The 21516-nt window shown below is 27.3% G+C and overlaps 6 protein-coding genes across 7 annotated transcripts in view; 4 read left to right on the top strand and 2 right to left on the bottom strand.

Moving 5' to 3' along the window:
• Positions 1-237: 237 nt before the first annotated feature.
• Positions 238-1648, top strand: LOC141536555 (uncharacterized). Its single transcript, XM_074257163.1, has one exon. The coding sequence runs from the start codon at positions 748-750 to the stop codon at positions 1513-1515; it is 768 nt and encodes a 255-aa protein (XP_074113264.1). The 5' UTR covers positions 238-747; the 3' UTR covers positions 1516-1648.
• Positions 1649-2288: 640 nt separating this feature from the next.
• Positions 2289-4509, top strand: Tfb5 (transcription factor B5). Its single transcript, XM_074257171.1, has 2 exons — positions 2289-2536; positions 4323-4509. Exons 1-2 carry the CDS (start codon positions 2502-2504, stop codon positions 4507-4509), a joined length of 222 nt encoding a protein of 73 aa, XP_074113272.1. The 5' UTR covers positions 2289-2501.
• Positions 2314-4279, bottom strand: LOC141536557 (meiotic nuclear division protein 1 homolog). The gene is made up of 4 exons (XM_074257169.1): positions 4056-4279; positions 2979-3084; positions 2779-2925; positions 2314-2713 (listed from the first exon to the last, which is right to left on the bottom strand). The coding sequence occupies exons 1-4, from the start codon at positions 4277-4279 to the stop codon at positions 2576-2578; spliced, it is 615 nt and encodes a 204-aa protein (XP_074113270.1). The 3' UTR covers positions 2314-2575.
• The window catches only part of Dally (division abnormally delayed protein), an 82829-nt gene continuing 65545 nt past the window's right edge, over positions 4233-21516 (bottom strand). For both annotated transcript variants that reach the window (XM_074257156.1, XM_074257157.1), the window contains exons 7-10: positions 17242-17392; positions 15917-16106; positions 15664-15809; positions 4233-4371 (exon numbers count right to left, since the gene is read on the bottom strand). In XM_074257156.1, the coding sequence (XP_074113257.1) occupies positions 15691-15809; positions 15917-16106; positions 17242-17392 (460 nt within the window). In that variant the 3' untranslated portion in view covers positions 4233-4371; positions 15664-15690. The remainder of the gene's footprint in view (positions 4372-15663; positions 15810-15916; positions 16107-17241; positions 17393-21516) is intronic.
• On the top strand, positions 4593-5220 carry LOC141536558 (zinc finger HIT domain-containing protein 1). The gene is made up of 2 exons (XM_074257170.1): positions 4593-4740; positions 4817-5220. Exons 1-2 carry the CDS (start codon positions 4593-4595, stop codon positions 5140-5142), a joined length of 474 nt encoding a protein of 157 aa, XP_074113271.1. The 3' UTR covers positions 5143-5220.
• Positions 5263-9394, top strand: Ipk2 (Inositol phosphate kinase 2). Its single transcript, XM_074257160.1, has 5 exons — positions 5263-5831; positions 5955-6177; positions 6251-6424; positions 6649-6909; positions 8539-9394. Exons 2-5 carry the CDS (start codon positions 6003-6005, stop codon positions 9234-9236), a joined length of 1308 nt encoding a protein of 435 aa, XP_074113261.1. The 5' UTR covers positions 5263-5831; positions 5955-6002; the 3' UTR covers positions 9237-9394.

Here is a 21516-nt window from a genome sequence, read left to right as displayed (position 1 = left end):
CTAGAGGCGGTTGTTTACTTGACAACGAGAATAGTTCAATACTTGGCATTATTATTATATGCACTGCTGAAAAGTACAGAGAAATTTATTTATAAATATCCTATGCTATGCTATGTAACTCTTAAATGATCCTTAGAATACATATATTTTACTTTTTGTTTTAAATAATTACATTTCTTGCGTCATTCAAGCTATTGAATAATTGCTAAGTACTGAGTGTCCCTGAAATAATAAAAATGGTTCTTAAGTATCCATCATCGTAGTTGGTGATTTTATGAAAACATTCAAAGAGACTATTATACTCAACTTAATGATATTGTTCTTCTCAATAAATAATATACATAGAATCCAAGAATTTATTTTTTTTTTTTATAAATATTTATAAATTGTAATTATGTTGGATTCTAAAATTTATTAATTGATAATTTTATAATAATTAACCTAATGTAGATGTACATTTATATATTTAATAATCTAAATGTTTAATTTATTGGTGATCTGGCATTACATCGTCCATCAACCTGGTTTATTCGTCTTCAATACTATATACAGTAATCTACTGGCCTTGATAACGTGACAGAGCGTAAGTCGTTTATCCATTTGTACACGCAATCTATTATTTAGTCTTATAAAGTCAGAAGAGCTAAAAGTAAATATTTAATAGACAAATAAAAAAGACAAAAAACAAATGTCATGTGAAGTTATCTGTTTAGTTTTAACACGTGTATATTAATAATAAATTAATGAATGAATTTAAATAAAGTTTTTGACAATAATACCAATGAAACTGTTATTCCGATGGAAGAAATACCCGGGACTCACAATAGCCAAGACCAAAAATCCAAAGAAGACAATGTGAATACAAGAAGTAATAAAAACATACCGATAAATCGTCGTCCATCATTTTTTCTTGAAGCCGGCAACAGATTAGTGCCTAGACCTATGTATGGATCAGACGACGTTCAACTGTACGCCAGTAGGAACCGAAGAACCAGGCTCGAAAATGACAACGAGGATTACATGGATGTTTATGATACTATCTTCGACGGGCATGGGCGGCCGTCTATTAATTCTGGATCAGTTGTTGGTTCTGTGTTTGACGTCAATATTTATCAACAGAAGAAAACTTTAGCCCAAGGTATGATGGACCTCGCTTTAATATCCGCAAACGCCAATCAGCTTCGCTATGTCATGCAGTACACGAACCATCCTTTTCATTATCTTTCTTTGGCTATGATTGTATTGAGCTTGCTATTGCAAGTTGTTGTTGGTATTGGTCTCATTTGGAATAGCAGATATGATGTCAAAGAAGACGAACAAATTCCAAAAGCTAATAAAACAAATAATTGGACAGTTGTTGGTATTTTTCTCGTTACTATTTTAAATGTATTTATTTCTTCCTTCGGTATTACGGATCCAGATTCTGAAGTTGGAGTTGATCTTCCCTTCAAAGATATTGATCAAGATACAATTTTTTTGAAAAACAATAATAATGTAACTTCAGTAATAACATAACTTCAAAAGATTGTATAAAAGTATGATAATTATTTTTAGTTTACTGATAAAAATATATTTTGTTCAATTCTAATACAAAAAAAAAAAAATTTTTTTAAATGTATTAATTTAAATAAATTATAAAAAAAGAGTTCATTTATTTCTTACTATGATAAATTAAAAATACTAGCAAACTTGCAGTCACTATATGACTGCCGTGACTTGTGAATTATAAATGAATAAAATTTTGCTTTATTAAATAATGACTTTTGTTAAATTGCACTGTACTTTGTTAACTATTGACTTTTTAAAGATATAAGCTCATCTCGATGTTACACTCATCAAGAGCTTTCATTTGAGTACCCACATGCATTTTGACATATTTTTCATATATACATATATCGTGTTCCAGATGCCATATGGGCGTATATCAGTTAAAGGTCCCAGTGAAAAGCCCTAAGGGCGTAATACATTTTTTTCTTTTCGAGAATCGGCGTATTTTTGTCCGAAATGTGCAAAAATGCAAAAAAAAAAATTTATACGCCCTTATGGCATCCGAAGTGGGTCTCGGGAACCATAAGGGCGTAAAAAAAAAATTTTTTTACAAAATTGCACGTATAATTTTTAAAACTCTCTGCATGTGAAATTTTTTTTAATAATTTTTTAATAAAATAAATAATAAAAATTTTCAGATGTTGGCTTACTTTATTATCATATAATAATTATGTATTTAATCATTTAATACCCAAGTTATTTAACTATAAAATTAATGTTTATATTTTTTGAAATAAAAATATTTAAAAAAATTAAGTTTACAAATTTATTATTCAATTATTTTTTATTGATTATAAATAAAGTATTTATTGAAAAATTATTATTTTAAATGTATTTTTCTTTCGCGGTATTTTGAAGCCATCTGGTGACGAATTTGAAATGAAAAAGGATAATAAATTTACACTTAACCTAAAACATAAATACTGTCAGAAAAATATTAATTTAAATGCAACATGGTAAATGTTATTAAAGGAATTTTAGTTGAATGGTAAGTGTTAAATTATTAATTAAATGTTAAGTTGATCTGTCATTCCAAGTAGTCTAGTTCCTCTGGAATACGAAACTGTTTGTTAAGAGTCTCTGTATTGATATCGAACTTGTTTTTACACCAGCTTTGGATTGCAAAAATATTATCTGTCCACGTATTTGCTGCTTCTTTATATTTCTTTAATAATAAATCAATAAAATAATCAGTATTAAACCAGGTAATTGTATTAATATTAAAATTACCTCAGATTTGTGGGATAATTGTTCAATCACTTCAGGATCATACTCGCTGAACTTGGCGACTTGTGACTTTAATTCGGCTTCTCTGGCTTTTAGCTGCTCCAACTGTTCCAGCACTTGTTTGATTTGATCAATATTTATTTTCTCTTCCTAAAAATTACAATTACATTTGCTTTTATTAATTTTAAGCAAATAAAAAGTACCTTTTGTTTTTGTAATTCGGCGTCCAGCTTTTGTAACTTGAATTCTGCTGCAACTATATTTTTTCCCGTCTCCGCAATTCTTTTCTCGATTGTTGTTATATTTTCTCTATAAAACAAAAATAATTACATTAAGAATTCAGTGTTACAGAAAAAAATTAGTAGGTGTCGTTTACTTGTATCAATTATCCAAATCTCGAAGATACATATCCCAATTATTCAAGTTTTAACTACGCATATAGCCGATGATATATATGCGCAATGATTGTCATTAAAGTTAGCCGACGTTCTAAATTTTTTTATTATTTTTTAATAATTAAATTAAAACAAAAAAATATTTTTAAAAAATTGAACTTGCAGTTTTTGAAGTTTTTTATACATGCAAATTTTTTTTTTATTTTTTTGTAATAATTTTTTCAATAAAAAAAATTTTTTTAATTTTTAGATGTCGGCTAACTTTATTTTCATGTGCAATGATACATATCCCGATGATACATATCATAAAACAAAATAAAATCGCTGTTAAAAAAAATAGGTGGCTTCTTTATAATTATAATTACAATCCCTGGTAAAAAATAAGATGCTACCTATTTTTTTTATCAGTGATTTTAATTTATTTTATGATATGTATCATCAGGTACATGGTAAGAACAAGATTACTCTGAATATCATCCTAGATTATACTGAGTGAAAAAAAATTTCTGATAGTATCTAGTATAATCTAGATTATAATGAGTATAATCTAGATTATAATGAGTATAATCTAGATTATAATGAGTATAATCTAGATATCATTCAGTACAATCTGGATTATAATGAGTATAATATATATATCATTCAGTATAATCTGGATTATAATGAGTATAATCTGGATATCACATAGTATAATCTGCATTTTTTTTTTTTAGCTACTATCTGAAATTTTTTTTCATTACAGATATCACTGAGTATAATCTGGGATGATATCCAGTGTCATCTAGTTATTTCCGTGTATTTGTGTAATTAAAACTTGAATAATTGGAATATGTATCATCAGGATATGTGTAAAAGATACTCGCTCAAGAAAATAACCAAACTTACCCTGGAAAAGCCCAAAAGTAAATAGCAGATCCGATTTTATCTGATTGAATAATTCCATCATCAACTAGAGCTTGAACAATATCCTTCACCGACTGCACAACGATTCCTTTTTCCTTGGGTGCTATTTTTTCTAATTCTTTTAATGTGAAAAATTCTCTTTTTTCATAAAATAATTGTAGCATACGTGAACGTTTTTCGTCCAAGCTCACTCGTTTCGTCGACATCTCGAATTAATTTGTATATTAATTTTCAATTTTTTTATTTCAGTGATCCTGCTATGAAACAGTTCCTCTTACACTTGGATGACACTCAAGCTCTGGGAAAAAAATTTATTATTCAAGACTTAGACGAAAATCATTTATTCATATCAGCAGATATTATTGAAACTCTACAAGCTAAAGTTGATGACCTTATGGATCAAATTTCTTTTCCTTTAGCAGACAAAGGAACATAAGCATTTAATTAAGTTTAATTAACTTGATTTTTAATATAATTATTAATATTTAACTGATAATTTAAATACTACATTAAGCTAAGATGAAGATGGCTGGGAGAGAATCTGGTAGAATTAAGGATGCTTATCAAAAGCGAATGCTTGATGAAGCTGCGCGTAAAAGAAGGCAAAGAAAAGCTTTAGAAGCTTTGGAGCAAGATAATTTCCACGATGACCCTCATGCAGATCTTGGTAAATATTTTATTTAATAATCATCGTGTTGAAATAAAAAATTCTGGATAAAATTTATTTAAAATAACTTTTTCAGTTATGAGCAAAAAAGTTCCCAAGTTCCAAGAGTCTTTAGAAGGTCGCGGAGTATCCAGGAGGAAAAAAACTCGTTCTGCAGAATACTACAAGCAGCGCTATCGCAAGACTTTTGCTCAATTAGTAGAAGAGGACGCAAATAATAGTCCGAACCCACCGAATTATTCTTCAGCTCAAGCACCGCCTTCTAAGTTTCCTGAAAGACATTTTTGTGCAGTTTGTGGTTTTCCGAGTAATTATACATGTATTCCATGCGGAGCTAGATACTGTAGCGTTAAATGTTTGGGTACGCATTTAGATACGCGTTGTCTTAAATGGACAGCATGAAATTTGTTCGTCATTCAGAATAAATATTACTACAATTTTTTAAATCTTTTAATAAATCATTCAGTTAAAGTGAGGAAATCATGCAGTAATTTTTATTGAAATTTAAAACAATACCTTTTATGCTGGCTTGTCAATATAATAACGTAAACAGCTGACAAATGTGTGGTTAGTTTTTGCTGAATGAAACGTAGAAAAAGGCACGTGTTTTATGTTTGGATTTCGGATAACTACCGCCATCTTTGATCTCATATTTATTTATGTGTATTTATATATTTATCAAAACAACGTTTGTGTATTTTTAATAATCAAAAGAGAATAATATTATTTTCAACAATAAACATGTGTCGGTATTGATAATATGTGAACAAAATAAATAATTAAGTGTAATTTTATAAATATATTCTTAGAAGGATCAATTAGTAGAAATATTAATTAACCTCGTGTAGATAAGAAACGAATTAGTACATGAAGTGTAAAGAGCGATATAGATATATATCTATACGATAATAAAGTATTTTGTAATAATAAGATTGTCATTGAAAATGTGCTTCAGTGGTAATAAGTCAGTTGATTTAAGATGATAACAACATACTTTTCAGTGGCTTACACTCGACCGTTTGTTTTGGAATCGTATGGAATCTAATAGTCCCTCCTATAACCTTAAATTTTATTTTTAATTAGTTATTTATGTAAGTTTTATTTGTATTTAATTTTTTTACTATTTATTCATGGACTTATTTATTTGGAAAAAATAATAATCACTTTATTTATTTTTTTTTTTTTTTTTTTTTTTTTTTTTTTTTTTTTCCCAGTTAAATTGTGAATGCGGTTTCAGTACTTGATTTTAGGATTTTATAAAGATGGATATGTTACATATGGGTCACATGTTCGATGACGATGATGATGATGTTTTTCATCTGGAGGAAGAGCTTAAGATCGTTGAAGAAGATGGACAAATTAAATTACCTAGAGGATTGCAATTATTGGAGTCACAAGTTGCTGGTCATTCCTATGACTTCAACAATGGAATTATTGGTAATTTTATAGATCATTTATTTATTTTGTAAAATTATAAATATTATTATTTAATTTTTAATTCTTTATGAAGGAATGCTCAAGAAAAATGGACACATGTACAAGCCGGGAATCAAAGAAGATTTGTTTGAAAGAGAAAAGAGCTTTTATGAGAAAATAAAAACATCAGATAATGAAGTCTACAAAGCTTTAATGAGATTAACTCCCGAGTATTTTGGCTCTGGTGAATTTATTTTTATGAAAAAACGTAAGTTATTTCAGTATTTGTTTATACAGTCCATTGGGGTAACTTTAGCCTTCATGCTAATGTGCTCTGTTATGACCTTCGAGATTTTTTGTTTGGACTTTTTACTACTTGTTTCTTTGAATTTTATATTAAAAAAAAAAATTATCATTGTTAAATTGTAGCTTCGATTGACTGAATCGACTGTAAATAATTAATCATTATTTCTAATTATAAAATATTTACAGCTCTTAAGTTTTTGATTCTACAAGATATTACCGAGGGAATGATAGAACCTTGTGTAATGGACATTAAAATTGGGAAACGTACTTGGGACCCTCTCGCAGGTCCAGCAAAAAAATTGAAAGAAGATTTCAAGTACAAAGAAATGAAGCAGGCTCATTCATTTTGTATTCCCGGATTTCAGTATTATGATATAATGAATGGTGTTTTACATAAATTTGATAAAAATTATGGGAAAAAAATGAAACCTGACTCTATTTTTGAAGGTAATTTATTCTATATAATTTAAAATAATCATCGATAATTTTGTCTTCGGCGTATTTATAGAATTAAACAAATTTTTTTAATTTAAATTAGTATTATTAGAAAGATCATGAGCTGAATTAGTGCATTTTTAATATTTTATATGTTTTTCAACTACAGCTAATTTATCACATAATAAGTTTTCAAAGTAGCTGAATAGATTTGAATTTCGCGATAAACATCATTTGTTTATTTATTGATTTTAATATTATTTACTTTATTTTATAAGTCAAAAATTAATTTATCTAATTAAGAGATAAAGGGCCAGATTTTCAATCGAGGATAAAATTTTATTCAATAATAAAAGTAATGTTCAGATCTTAGTCAATAAATAACAATAAAAACTCAGGTTGTTTAAAGTGATTTATTTGATGTCTAAATTTTATCAAATTCCCCAACGTTTCGTTGGTAATCTCAACTTTATCAGGCGTCTACAAATCAATAACAAACCATCATTACATGTCAACAACATACAAATAAGCAATTATAAAATACAAATTATTTTAGGTCTTAATATTTTACATTCTTAGAATATCTAAATTCTTAAATATATTACAAAAAAATTTTTCTATAAAAATTAACGAAACGTTGCGGAATTTGGTACAATTTAAACATCAAATAAATCACGGATCTCAAACAACCTGGGTTTTTATTTTCATTTTATTCAATGATAAAATATATCTATATTAATATACTGGCAATAATAATAATATTTTTATCCTGAATTGAAAAACTGGCTCTAAGAAAAATTTTTTAACGGGTATATTTTTATTGTAAATTGGGTTTGATATTTTTTCAACGATAGTCATTTATGATTTAAATAATTGAGAGAATAAGGACCATTTTGTGACGAGCATATTATTATTACTTTGAAAGGAATTTTTAGAGTTAAATTGGGTATTATCAGAAAAGTCTTGATAAAAATTTGTGTCTTTTCACGGTTTTATATATTTTTTAGTGATAGTCAATTTTTTATGTTTTTTGGAGTAGTTTTGAATAATTTATTGGTTCTATAAATTAGTTCCATCACATTTGTTCATTAAATTACTTGTAATTGATTTATTCATAGTACTATTATTTTTCAAATTTATTTGAAAAGTACCGAAGCTATGTATAGTGTAATTAGAAATACGAAAATAGTATATTTATACACCTAGGGTAGGAAAGTAAGAAACGTCTCAGATCACGTGCACTTGTGACAGGCATATGATCTGAGACATTTTTTACTTTCTTGCCCTACACAGAAAAAAAAATTTTACTTGAATCAAGTAAATAATTTTGAAGAATTTAATCTTCTTGGTTTGAGATGAAAAATTCTTAAACTAAGAAATTTCACTTGGTTTAAGTACATTTTATTTGATTTAAGAATTTTTTGTCTTGATTCAAGACAATGAGCTTCTTCAAAATTATTTTTTTGGTTCAAGAATTTTACTCTTGATTCAAATTAATTTTTTTTTTTCAGGGTAAGTGAGTAATATAATAATATCAACGTTTTCTTATTTATAATCTATAAATCTCTGCAGTCATATAGTGACTGCAGATTGTTTGTAAATAATTAACGAATTAATTGATAAAATTAATTTTATTTTCAGTTTTACGTACATTTTGTAATATCACCTCAGGACACTTGTGCAGATGCTTAGTCGTTCAAATTTTAGCTTCTTTATGGGAAATACTGTCGTTCTTCCGTTTTCAAACTAACTTACGTTTTTACTCAAGCTCAATCTTAATCGCCTACGATGCTAAGCGTTTGAAAAAATTAATTGCCAAGGAATCTGCTGACGAATGCAATGGAAGACTGTATGAATTGAATCAACGGGTTGGCTCACCGATGGTCCTGTCATCATCGTCTCCCAGCGCGTATTCCAGCGGATTCAATTCTCCTAGATGTATATCTCCGTTATCGTTAAGCCCGGCGTCAAATCAATTTTTGAAATTAAATGGAAAAAGCACACTTGAAAAATCCAGCTCTGATCATTCAATCAATGGAAGCAACCGCTTTCTTAATATCGATAATAATAATGTTAAACTTTGCCGTACGCATTCGTGTGATAATAACTTTGAACGCGATATGATAGAAATGAAGGATGACTACGCTAATTTACTAGATCAACTTACTAATAAATTGCACCGCAATTGGGTGCGTGTTAAAATGATCGATTTCACTCATGTTTTTCCTACCGAAGTACACGAAGTCGACCGTAATTACCTGCAGGGCCTTGAGACGCTGATTAAAATTTTTGAGTCGTTTTTGATGTGTTCAAACGATGAAATGAGTTTGAAAAAGTAAAAGTAACAAATAACAAATTAACGATTACTTACCGAAGACTGTGTTCATATACTACCTAATAACTGATAACTGATAACTGATAACGTATTTATATTTCATTTTAAACTCCAAAATATATTGTAATAAAATAAAGTTTTTTCAAATTCAATTTTAAAAAATTTTGTTTTTTTATTGCTAAAAATCTTTACTGCTTATTTTAATTAAATTAATTCCATAAAAAATTTTCATTTTCATTAATATCTTCTTAGAAAATAAAAGAAAAATTGAGACGTATGAGTAATATAAGTTAAATTGAATTAAGCGTGATCGAAAAGATTTTGAACCGAATGGGTTTTTTTCGATGACGAGAGAAAACTACGGATTTTTCTTCGGTTCTTGAGATTTTTCGTGGGCTGTCGTAGTAAACATTTTTTTCTGAACGTGAATTCACGTCGGAGGTTCTGATGAAGATGAATTTAACGTGAAGAAGTTTTTCATCTATGAGTTTTTTTTTTCGTCCAGCAGTTTAATCTAGATGGTTTCTGTGTAATATTTTTAAAGAAATGGGAAATTCTTCTCTACAGTTACTTTATTTAATGATTTAAGAGTTTTGTGCTACTTAACTTATAAAAACGAGTAATCGGTTAATAAAATGTAAAATAATATTGCGTCATAATTGGAATTTCTCAAATTTTATGTACATATAATAAATTATACAAGGTTTTGCAAGTTGTTTTCTGGGAGATACCGAGTGTAAAACGAGAATCACAGCTATTCTTGATCTTAAAGAGCTTCGTTGTAATAATATCCGCTGATTTTCACTGATTACAATGTTGCTGATGATCACTATCATCTGAAGCTTATATAAGCTAACTTTCAAAATTTCTTGTCAAGGATTTAAATAAAAATTAACTTAGCAGATAGTTGATAATTTTAAGAATTTTTGTAACAAATAAATTAAGACAAAAAAAAAAAATTATAAAAAAAATTGACATTTAGAAATTTTAAAAAACTACAAATGCAATTTTTTTAAAATAATTTTTTGAAAGAAATTTATTTGTTGAAAAAAATTAAAAAATTGTCAAGTGACAGCTCACTTTAATGTCATATGATTTAATAAAAAAAATTTTCAAAATTCAAAATCTTTATTTTAACAAATGAGCTTTAAAAGTTGATTAAGGGGGGAAATACGTGTAGAAAGGCGTTTTCATGCTGATTTTTTATTATTTTTTTTAAGGTATGAAAATTAATGTTATCAATTGAAGCTATCAGGTTATTTTATTCATATATTGATATTTTTAAATATTTTACAATATAACTTAAAAAGTAGCGGAGATATCAGTTGATACACATCTTAAGTTGTCTTCCGACTTAGCAATACCTTTATCATAAGCGATATTTTTATTTAAACTATTTTTTTTTTTTTTTAATAAACAATGTATGAAAAAAATGGTAAAAAATCACGACTTAATTTTACAGACCTCTAAAAAATGCAAATTAAAAAAAAATTTTTTTTTTTTAAATTTAGGTTCATATAGAAGATATATGTATAAGAAAAGTAATTTTTCTGTGCCATTGATTTCAGATAAAATTTGTGACTGCACACCAACTGTTAAGTCAGATGACAACCTAGGGTGTGTATCAGCTGATATCTTCATTATTTGTTAAGTTGTATTATATTGTTTAATACGAAAAAATACTCATAAATAAATAAATAAAATAACTTGACAGTTTCAACAAATAATATTAATTTTTTATACCTTAAAAAAATGAATGAAAATCAATATGAAAACGGCCTTCTTCACGTATTTTCTTCCTTAAGTTGCATAAACTAATCGATTATAAATCCGTAAAAAATTTTTAATTGAAATTAGACGCGTTTTTTTAATAAATAAAATGAAAAAATACAATATATTTTGATTTTTTGAAAGATCATATTGCGAAGTAAATAAAAATAAAATTTCTTAAATAAACTTATCAAGTAGAAAAATGAATAACTTCTAAAGAAGAAAAAAATATTTTAAATTTCACTTTAATTAAATTCTATCATAAATATTTTACATCATTCGTGTGAATTTCAACTGACAGAATAATCGTTGATAATTCATAACATTTATTATAGTATAATATTTATATTTATATATTTATATATTTATATTTTATGTTTACAATCGCCTATACAGTTATTTTCACAATTCATAATAATTATTATTTCAATAATCAATTACGTTATTTTTGTTTTAGTTACATTGCATTTTGCTAATTCAACACTTTTGCATAGTAGATAACATAATATCAACGTTATACATGCCATTTTTTAGATTTTTCTATTAGATTTAATAAGAAATCGTCGCGACAAGCAATAAAAAAAAAAACAGTATCGTATATGTATTGACGCCTGGTGTAAAATCGGGCGTTAAATGTTTACGTCGCCCTTTTATTGATAATTTGTCAATGTTAAAATGAAGAAAGAAAGATAAAAATAAAAAGAAACAATAAAATTATACTATATATCAATATACACTATCCATGTATTTATATGAACATGTACATGGATATATATGTATGTAGAGAAGACAAGAGAGTTATAAGTAAGGCAGAACTGGGTGTGTTACAATCAAATAGGGTGAGAGTGAAAAATACCCTTTACAAATGAAATTACCCGATTCATTCGTGACTCAATCAATTGAGTTTCGTGCAAGCAATTGCCATGAACGTTTCTTGATACCGCGTTAAATTGGATCAAGCTTACACGATCCTTATGACAACCAATTGACTCGAATAAACCACCAGTTACCAGTTGTTAAACTAAAAAAAGTATTATCTTTCTTTCTTTTTCATATCCTTCATTTCAATCAGATTCGTAAAATAGCAATCACAAAAAATATACTTAAAAATACGCAATTATTTTATTTTTAAAAATAATAATATAGTAGATAGTGCAATTTAAAATGATCTAGCTTCAGTTTTAATTAATAATGAAATTGCAGTTAACAGACATCTAAAAATTTTTTATTATTTTTATTAATTAAATTACAACTAAAAATATATTTATAAAAAGATGCACTTATAATTTTTAAAGTTTTTTTACATGTGATATTTTTTTTTTTAATTGTTTAATTGAAATTTCTTCAATAAAAAATTTCTAAAAATTTTGAAATGTCGGCTAATTTTAATTTCATAATTAATATCATATTTTATAGCGAAAAAATTTTAAAAACTGCAATATTTTGTTTTACAAACGAATATAATTTTGGGAAGAAATAAAAGATACAAAATATTGGTGTTTTAAAATTTTTAAGACATATTTTACTGAAGCTAGAGCATTTTTAAAGCACCTAGAATCATTATAGATAATAGTTTTAAACTTGTTAATTTTCATTCATTATAGCTATTTATTATTTTTTTTTTTATTACTTTTCGTTAATAATCACAGACGTCCGCCAAACGTAGTAGTAGGCCTCGAAATTCTATCTACGCAAACGCTACGTGGCCTAATTAATATCTAGGAAGATGATAGTTAATAGAAACAATAAAAATTCAATTATAATAATTGATTAATTGATTAATAAATCAATAGTTATTAAATAATTGATAGATAATTCAAAGTTAAATAATTAATATTGATCGAGCAAATACACTGGGAGAGTTATTATATAACATTACAGTCTATCGAAGAGTATCAAGCGCATTTTGTTAGTAGTTTTGTTCGTTTATTTATCTAAATTTAAATTGCCGTTTTAGTAATTGTATACAGATGTTAATTACAACTGTCTTTGAAATAAAAAAATATGCTGTTAGTTTTGAACAATAAAACAGTTATAAATAATTAAGGTATTTAAAATGAAAAATTATTTGAAGTAGTCAGTCATCAGTAATAACAAATATGCGTATTTAGTAAATTTAAAACGACAGTTGTAGTTGATTTTGACGCGAGGAGCACTGGGAGACTTTAACGAGGCCGCGCGTGGACGAGGTCACACCCCATTCGCACCACAATAATAAAACAGACTGTTCTTTTTATTATTATTATCATCATCATCATCATCATCATCATCATCATCGTCATTATTATTGTTTATTATTCTTTTCATTCTCTTAAACTCGGCGCTTGAATCAATTACGAGCTCTCGATTTGAATTTCAAATTTATCGTTAAACGTTTTACAATATAATAACTAATATATAATATAATATTATTAATAATAATATATAATCAATAAATCATGAATAATTAATTAATTAATTAATAGTATTTAATACAATATATTTATATAAATACGGCACACACCTTTCTATGTACAATCTCTTAGCTATTTCTTCAATAAACTTCACACAAACAGTCGCTCAACTCATTCAATTGAGAATTATTTTCATTACAATCACGTCAAGATTCTTGCTCTCGTGAGAACGAGAATGAGATGAGAATTGAGCCAGAGAAAGACGAGAGAAGAGTGGAAAGGTCGAGGACCTTAAATTTCGGCAGACGACAAAAGTCGATCCAACGTTTATCATTTCGTCCCACGTTATGGTTACTCTTTCTTTGTCTTCTTATACTTAATCTTCACCATCACCGTCTTTATTTTTATGTTTTGTTATTCGTCTTCTTCATCATTATCATCATCACGGCCAGCATCCGTTGAGTGATCACGCATCGTCCTAATCTAACTAATCCACTCACACACTTTAGTTTTTTTTTTTTTTCTTTCATTCACCATTCGGTTTAACAAATACAATCAACTATTTTAGTCTACAGTACTTTGTTGTTATTATTTATTATTATTATTAATATCAATAAATATTTCATTAATAATTCTATTGGTTTTAATTTTAACGAGATTATAAATTCTGTACGGCCTAACGAAAATTACATATTCCAATATTGTTTCTTTATTTTATTTTAAATATATACCTTTGTTTCTGTTTTATTTCTTAAACTTAATTTATATACGTATACATTAAATGTCTGGTGGTAAAATATAGTTTTTAATAATAAAAACGGCTGGTAAATGTCTACCTACTACAGTTCACTGGTAATTTTAATACAAATTAAATATGACAGAAGACTTTGCTTTACAGACTTCGTTGACGCATTTGTTTAATTTAGTCACATACACACGACACACATTTAAATTTATATTTATATTTATATTATTTTATATATCCTAAAAAAGCCTATGACGCGCGGCACACCGGTATACATTTTTAAAAGGCACCGTTTATTTTTTAAATAATTTATAATTATTAAAATTAAAATAATATCAATCATATTGAATATTATTAAAAAAAAAAAAACAATTTTTATTAACTAATATAAACAATAGAAAAAGGCAAACGCCGTAGGCCGACGCGCCGGCACGCCGCACAACTTTAAAAACTACAAGCATTTATTTATATCTATCCATTAAAATAGTTAAAGTTAAAATTGTAGCAAATAATAAATTGAATTTAATTCAAGTCACATAATAAATATAAAAAAATAGCCCAGAGAGCAATATATATACCATATTATATAATATAATATATAACACTTGAGCTTTATTTAGACTCACATTAACACGATAATTGAAAGAAAGTAAGCATGAAACACGTATGTAATGATATACATGACTTTGTATTCTATTTATAAACTTATTAATTAATAGTTTATATTACGGGTTACTTATTGCGGTAAAAGATAAAAACAAGAGTGAAAAACGGAATTTAATATGAAGGTAGTAACGACGCCAGCCTTTTTCGTCTTGCAGCTGCTAATGCTTTCACGCGTTCCGCAGCGAGACTAATATGACGACCACAGCAAGGTCATGTGTTGATAAAAAACGAAAAAAAAAAAAAAAATCACGAGTGTTTTTATTAAAAAATATTAAAATTATAAAAGATGAAAACTCTGTTGGACACGCGATTGGCATTTTGGCAGTTAACTTTGAGATATGGCATACATTATATCATCCGACGAATGCTGGGTTTCAAGAGTTTCTGAGTTACGCTGAATTATTATGGTTTGCGTGTACGTATATGTATGCATTATATCCTACTATTATTATTAATATTATCGTTACTACTATTATTATTAGTATTATTACATGTATATGTATAGGGATGCGGTATATAATAATATAAGATGAGTAAGGTCGAAAATGAGAGTCTTGAATCAAGGAATCGTGTACGCATAATGTGATGGGCAGTAAACGATTACTTTCATCGTTTATTTCTCAACTTTAATTCCTTTTTTTTTTCCTCTCTCCTTCTTGTTTCTTTTTTTGTTTTTTTTTTCTCTTATTTTATTAAGCCTTTTTTGATCACCCAGTTGCAATGTGAGAAAAAAAGGGCAAATCTTTCCAATTCCTCCATTGCTTCTCAAGCCTTTTTTCTCTGACACTCTCGGTCTATTCATTCGCACACATTTATATTCATCCATCATTCCAGTTTTTTAATCTTTTTTACGCTACCGTACTGGGAGGATTGTCAATAACCCTCTAGGCACCGCAGACAGCAAGACTGCTGAGAAGCAGCACTATAAAATCGAGCCTGATTACTGGGAAACTGCTGGACGGTACCTCGTTCGATTTGCTCGGATCATTTGTGCCCGGCGAATCTGAAAAATCAAAAACATGAGGTTAATCAGTATCACGTGTAGGAAACCAATTTGTGGTGAAAGATCGATAGATTTAATTAAGTAAGAAGCTGTAAATGTGTAGTTACATGTCGTGGTGGGACCCATTCCCGAGCCAGAGGCTTCTTCGTCGTCGTTATCGCCTACATCCTCGTCATCGATATCTCCATCATCATTCTTTCCCCAAGCAGGCCGGGCGCCGCTGCCCGAACCGTCTAGCGCCTCGTCAGCCAGCAAAACTCCACTATCAGGTGCAGATGCCAACTGCGATTGGACCACCTGTTAAGTGTGATGATCGTCACATATATCATTCTTGTCAATAACATTATTATAAATTTTATGATATGTAAAGTCAATATTTATTTAAAAATATTAAGGGGGAACACCACTGTGACGATTGAAAAAAAGAGGTGATTTTTTGGGAATTTTTTTGACAGGGAAAATAAAGGAATTTAAGGATCGGATTTTTTTTATTTTATTAAGGGTACTTTGAATATTAATACCCTAAATTTTTATTAAAAAATATTACGACATTAAAATTAGCAGTCTCTAGAGAATTTTTAAATTTTATTTAATAAAAAAATTAGTTCCAAAAAATTATTTTTAAAAAACTGCATTTTTAATTTTTTAAAATTTCTAAACGTCAATTTTTTTTCCCAATTTTTTTTTTGCCATCATTTATTTGTTAGAAAAAATTTTAAAAATGATTAAATATCTGCTAAATTTTTATTAAAAAATATTATGACATTAAAGTTAGCAATCACTAAAAACTTTTTTAATTTTCTTTAATAAAAAAATTAGTTCCAAAAAGTTATTTTTAAAAAATTGCATTTTTAATTTTTTAAAATTTCTAAACGTCAATTTTTTTTCCCAATTTTTTTTTGCCATAATTTATTTGTTAGAAAAAATTTTAAAAATGATTAAATACCTGCTAAATTTATTTTCATAAAAATATTTAATTATTACAAAATTATTAACAATCTTGTAGAGCACTAAAAAGAGTTTCCCCCTCCATGGTCGGTTCGATAAATCAAAAACGTATCATCTGAAAATAAAAATCCAATTTCATATGTGCGACGATAACTACATCCTTACTGATTAAAAAGCAATTTGGGTTTTTATTTTCAGATGATCCGTTTTTGAGTTATCGAACCGACCATGGAGGAGGAAATTTTTTCTAATGCTCTACGAGATTGTTAATAACTTTGTAATAATTAAATATTTTTTAATAAAAATTTAGGGTAATAATCTTTAATATACCCTTAATAAAATAAAAAAAATCCGATCCCCAAATTCCTTTATTTTCCCTGTCAAAAAAATTCCCGAAAACCACCTCTTTTTTTCGATCGTCACAGTGGTGTTCCTCCTTAATTTTTATATCAAAATATAACATTACACTATTTTAGTTACACACCTGATTTATGTGTCTCAATTGATCAATCAGGACGCTGGTATTCGAATTACCATAAGCTGACACTAGTCTTGTTGTGCTGCCTCCTATCACCGTAAATTCTGGATTATATCTTTGGGCTGTTAAACTCGAGTCTACAACTGTTTTTGTATATCTGTAATTAAGAAAATTCATTAATTATTAATGAGTCGGGTTAATTTAATGTTTTTAATGAGGAATTTTGATAATTAGGACTGCCATTTTTGATACAGGAAGAGAGTATTGAGACTTGAACTGAGAAAAAATTCAGGAACAATTTTTGGACAAGGAACAAGTTTTCTTCGGAGAATACTAAGAAGACAACATTTTTTTAATAAGAATTAATTATAAGTTTATCGAAAAATAATTTCATGTGTCTTCTAACAAGCAAGTCGCTGAGTATTTTTGAGATTATGTAATAAAATAATTATTGCTTGTTACTTAACATCAAAAGATGAGTTTTTATAAAATTGCTTATTAAATTTTATTAAATTACCGTTTCAGCGCCAAACAGTTAAAACTTATGCAATGAAATTTCGTGTATTTTACATCATGAGTATTTTATTTATCTGAAATTTGCATTTTAAATGGGATTTATTTTTTTTTTTTTTTTTAAAGAGTCAGAAAATATAATAACTTCAGAAGAAGTGTACTTTTTCAAATAAGACAACTTTTACATAATCGTAAAGATAAGCATTGCTATATTATTCGACCAAATATTTTTCTATAAAAAAACTCTTTCACAAGATGCAAGTGATAAAGGAATTGAAGGAATAAATAAAAGAATTTGTATCAGCGTAGCAGATATACATAAATTTTAGATGTTATTGTAAGTAAATTACATTTTTTTTAATAGAAATCCTGGCTTTATCAATTCTTACAGAATTTAAGTGTTAGATGAGAAAAAAAAACTTTTTTTTGCAAGTCACAAAAATTTTTAATTTTAGAATAAAAATTTTCTCGGGATCAGAATGTACTCAGAAAAAAAAGTTCGCTTGAGTCAAAAAAATATTTTTCTTCCTAATTATTTTCTAGAGCGAAAAAATTTTTTTTTGACACCAGAAATTTCACTTATTCTAACAAATTAATTCTCTTGCTTCAAGAAATACGTATCTTGATCCAAGAAAATTTATTTAAGTCAAGAAAATCTTCTTGTTTTGAGAAAATTCAGCTTCTTGCTCCAAAAAATTAAATATCTTGATAGTAAATTTTCATTAATATTTTTATTGACTAACATGTCAAATGGGAAAATCAAATAATAATGAATAATTTTTTTTTCATTCAATATGTATAATAGCACGCTAAAATAATATGAAATGGGTAAAGTATCTAAAAATCTTGATCAAATATAAAAATTTATTGTATCAAATATTTATGATAATTTGAATTAAGAAAAAATTACTCCCACCAAGAATAAAATTTCAAGGAAAATTTTTTGGTCTTCCTTTAGACACCCGAAAATTTTCTTTAGCCAAGAATTTTGTTCTCCAGTCAAGAAATTTTTTTTTCTGTGTAGCGGACCCGATAAAGAAAGAAAGTCTTGAAAAAATTTTGAGTTTTAACAAACGATAATTTTTTAAAATTATTGGCAATTTTTTACACAGAAAAAAAAAGTTTTGAGTCAAGCGTAAATTTTCTTAAATCAAAAAAATCTTAAGGAAGATTAAAAATTTTTTTAAGCCAAGAAAATTTCTTCTTGCTCCAAAATAACTTCGGTCTTCCTTACAATTTTCTTGGTTCAAGAAATTTTTTTTTCTGTGGACAGATATTGTCCTGTACACGTCTTAAATTTGAAAATTTTAAGATTATTTAAATGAGCTGTTACAGTTTGGACTGTTTTTCGATGAATTCGATTTTCCTTTCAGTGTAAGTATTTAAAAAATCATCTGAACAAAGTAGGCATAAACAGACGTCATTAAAGCTGCAAAATTGAAACCAATTACTTTCAATGATACAAAAATAACCTAGTTAATCTATAAATAGCATTGAAAGATAAACCAAGTAGGTAAATAGTTGATTATATTCCACGAAAGCTGATAATAATTGATCGATAGAGTATCACAAAGGGAGGTTATTCACCCAGAGTAATAAAACACACTCAACAGACATTAGAATGAATAATTGGATGTGGAGTCTTGCAGAAAGTTCTCTATTCTCTAACTTGATGAGCAATACTGATTTGAATAGTACCCAGCGTTAAAAGAACGTTATTAACTCATTTAATTTTCGCTTCCTTAATCCTTTAGTTGTACTTCACTAGAAGGTGCATATTCTATTTTCCATCCTTGCATGTATTACGTTAACTTTAAATTTATTCTATTATTTTTATTATATCCTTTTTATGCTCTTTTCAGAGTTGGTTTATTCGCAAAGACAACCATTCATACAAAACACGTACAGCGGCCTTCCGTAGCTCGTTAACGAGTAATTTGCCAGGTCAAGTCGTGATACAACTCTGACGGATAGGGAGAGTGACTGGAATAAAAACTGGTAGAAAGAAGAGGAGGATGAGGTCCATCAAGAGAAGGAGCTAAGGTTCGACGTAGTGACACGATCAACTACTTGAGTTTAATTCCCCATCTTCATCGAGTCTCTTATTAGTCTCTCATCTCTTTTTAATCTTTCTTCAGATTGTACTGTATGTTATACACCCTGTCCATCGCATCAATGTCCATAATATACATTCGACGGCTTGTATGTATCTACGTACGAAGTTTAATGTACAACCAAAGGCGAGAAACCGGTAAATAAAGTATTTATTTTTATTAAAACATGACATCTTCTTGCTTCTCACTGAGGATCAACTTGTTAAACTATATTTTTATCGGATTATATGCGTTAGGAATCAACAGATGGCATTTAATACTTTGTTTTTAATATAAGAGTTATTAGACCAGCACATTATATGTATGTTCTTCGAGAATCTTTTAATTGTTTCATGTCATGCCGATACAACTTGTTTTATCAGTCTTTCCTTAATAGCAATTACAAACAATAATTATGACATTCATAATGATAATACAAATACATTTACTACAAAGACACCAGAAATTTAATTAAAATCACTGGTTATTTGATTAGTCAATCAGATATTGATTAGTTTATGCAATTATTCCAAGTTAATGAGTATTGATTGATTAAATACCTTCTATAATTATAATTAGTCTATTATAGGTCGATTTTTAGATAAAAAATGACCTAAAGTAATTTTCATAATATGATCAAAGATAATTTAATAATAAAAATATTTAATTAATGTTTATAAACAGTAAAAAAAAATCAAAATTCTTCCTAAATCAGGAAAAAGATAACTAATTGCTAACTTCAAATATACATTCAGAAGTTAGACCATTAATTTTACTTGCTGTATGAAAACTGATATCAACATTTTTACCATTTAAGAATTGAAAAATGAGCTGATTTATTTTAGTTGGTTTATTTGATTTATATGATTTATATGAATTATATAATTATATTGTTAATTTTTTGATTTATATTTTAAATTACTCTTTAAAATATTCATATTATAATATTGAATCTATTTTTGTATTAAATAAGAGTTAGTGTTATTACTAATTTCACTTATAACTCTTTCTCTATTCTATTTGTTAAAACTACAATATTAGATAAATTAAATATTAGACCTCTTACGTGTAATTTAAATAAACCACAAAAATATATGTTTGCCATTCGGCTAATGCCTTGGCATCAAAATATTTTTAAATAAATAAAATTGTTTCAAGTTTGTCGAATTTCTTCAATTTCTTCAAAGTATCTAAATTAAAATAACTGAGCATGAAAAATGTAGCGTTATTTATGCGCCTCTGTGGATTCTTTTGTTCATCTCCAGGTGTGTCTACATAGAACTTTAAATTATTTTATGTTGAATAAAATTAAAAATGTAGTAAATTCTTGAGTAGATCTTTTTGATACATGTGCTTAAAAAATTTCATTTTTCGTCGAAATATATTCTTCACAATTTCGATTTTTTCTTGCTAAAACTACTCAATATATCAATGCTATTTTATAATTTTTTACTTAAAAGCAATTCTCTCGTTTTTTTTAGAAACGCAAAGAATTTTCATAAATTATTTCAAACTTTTCAGTTATAGAAAAAAAAAAAAAATAATAATCTTTTTATTAAATGTTAAATTATATTCTAGGTCAAAAGAACAAGAGCTAATTAAGATATACACGAAGAAAGAAATCCAAATGTGTTGCTCCTATCATTAAATAATTGAATATAAAAAGAGGGCGGAG

The sequence above is a fragment of the Cotesia typhae genome, unplaced genomic scaffold (genome assembly GCF_013202065.1).
Source record: "Cotesia typhae breed Kobodo isofemale line unplaced genomic scaffold, CoteBio_Ctyphae scaffold_152, whole genome shotgun sequence".
Lineage (NCBI taxonomy): Eukaryota > Metazoa > Arthropoda > Insecta > Hymenoptera > Braconidae > Cotesia > Cotesia typhae.
Note: the sequence above shows the minus strand (reverse complement) of the source record. Positions and strands in the feature narration are given on the sequence as shown.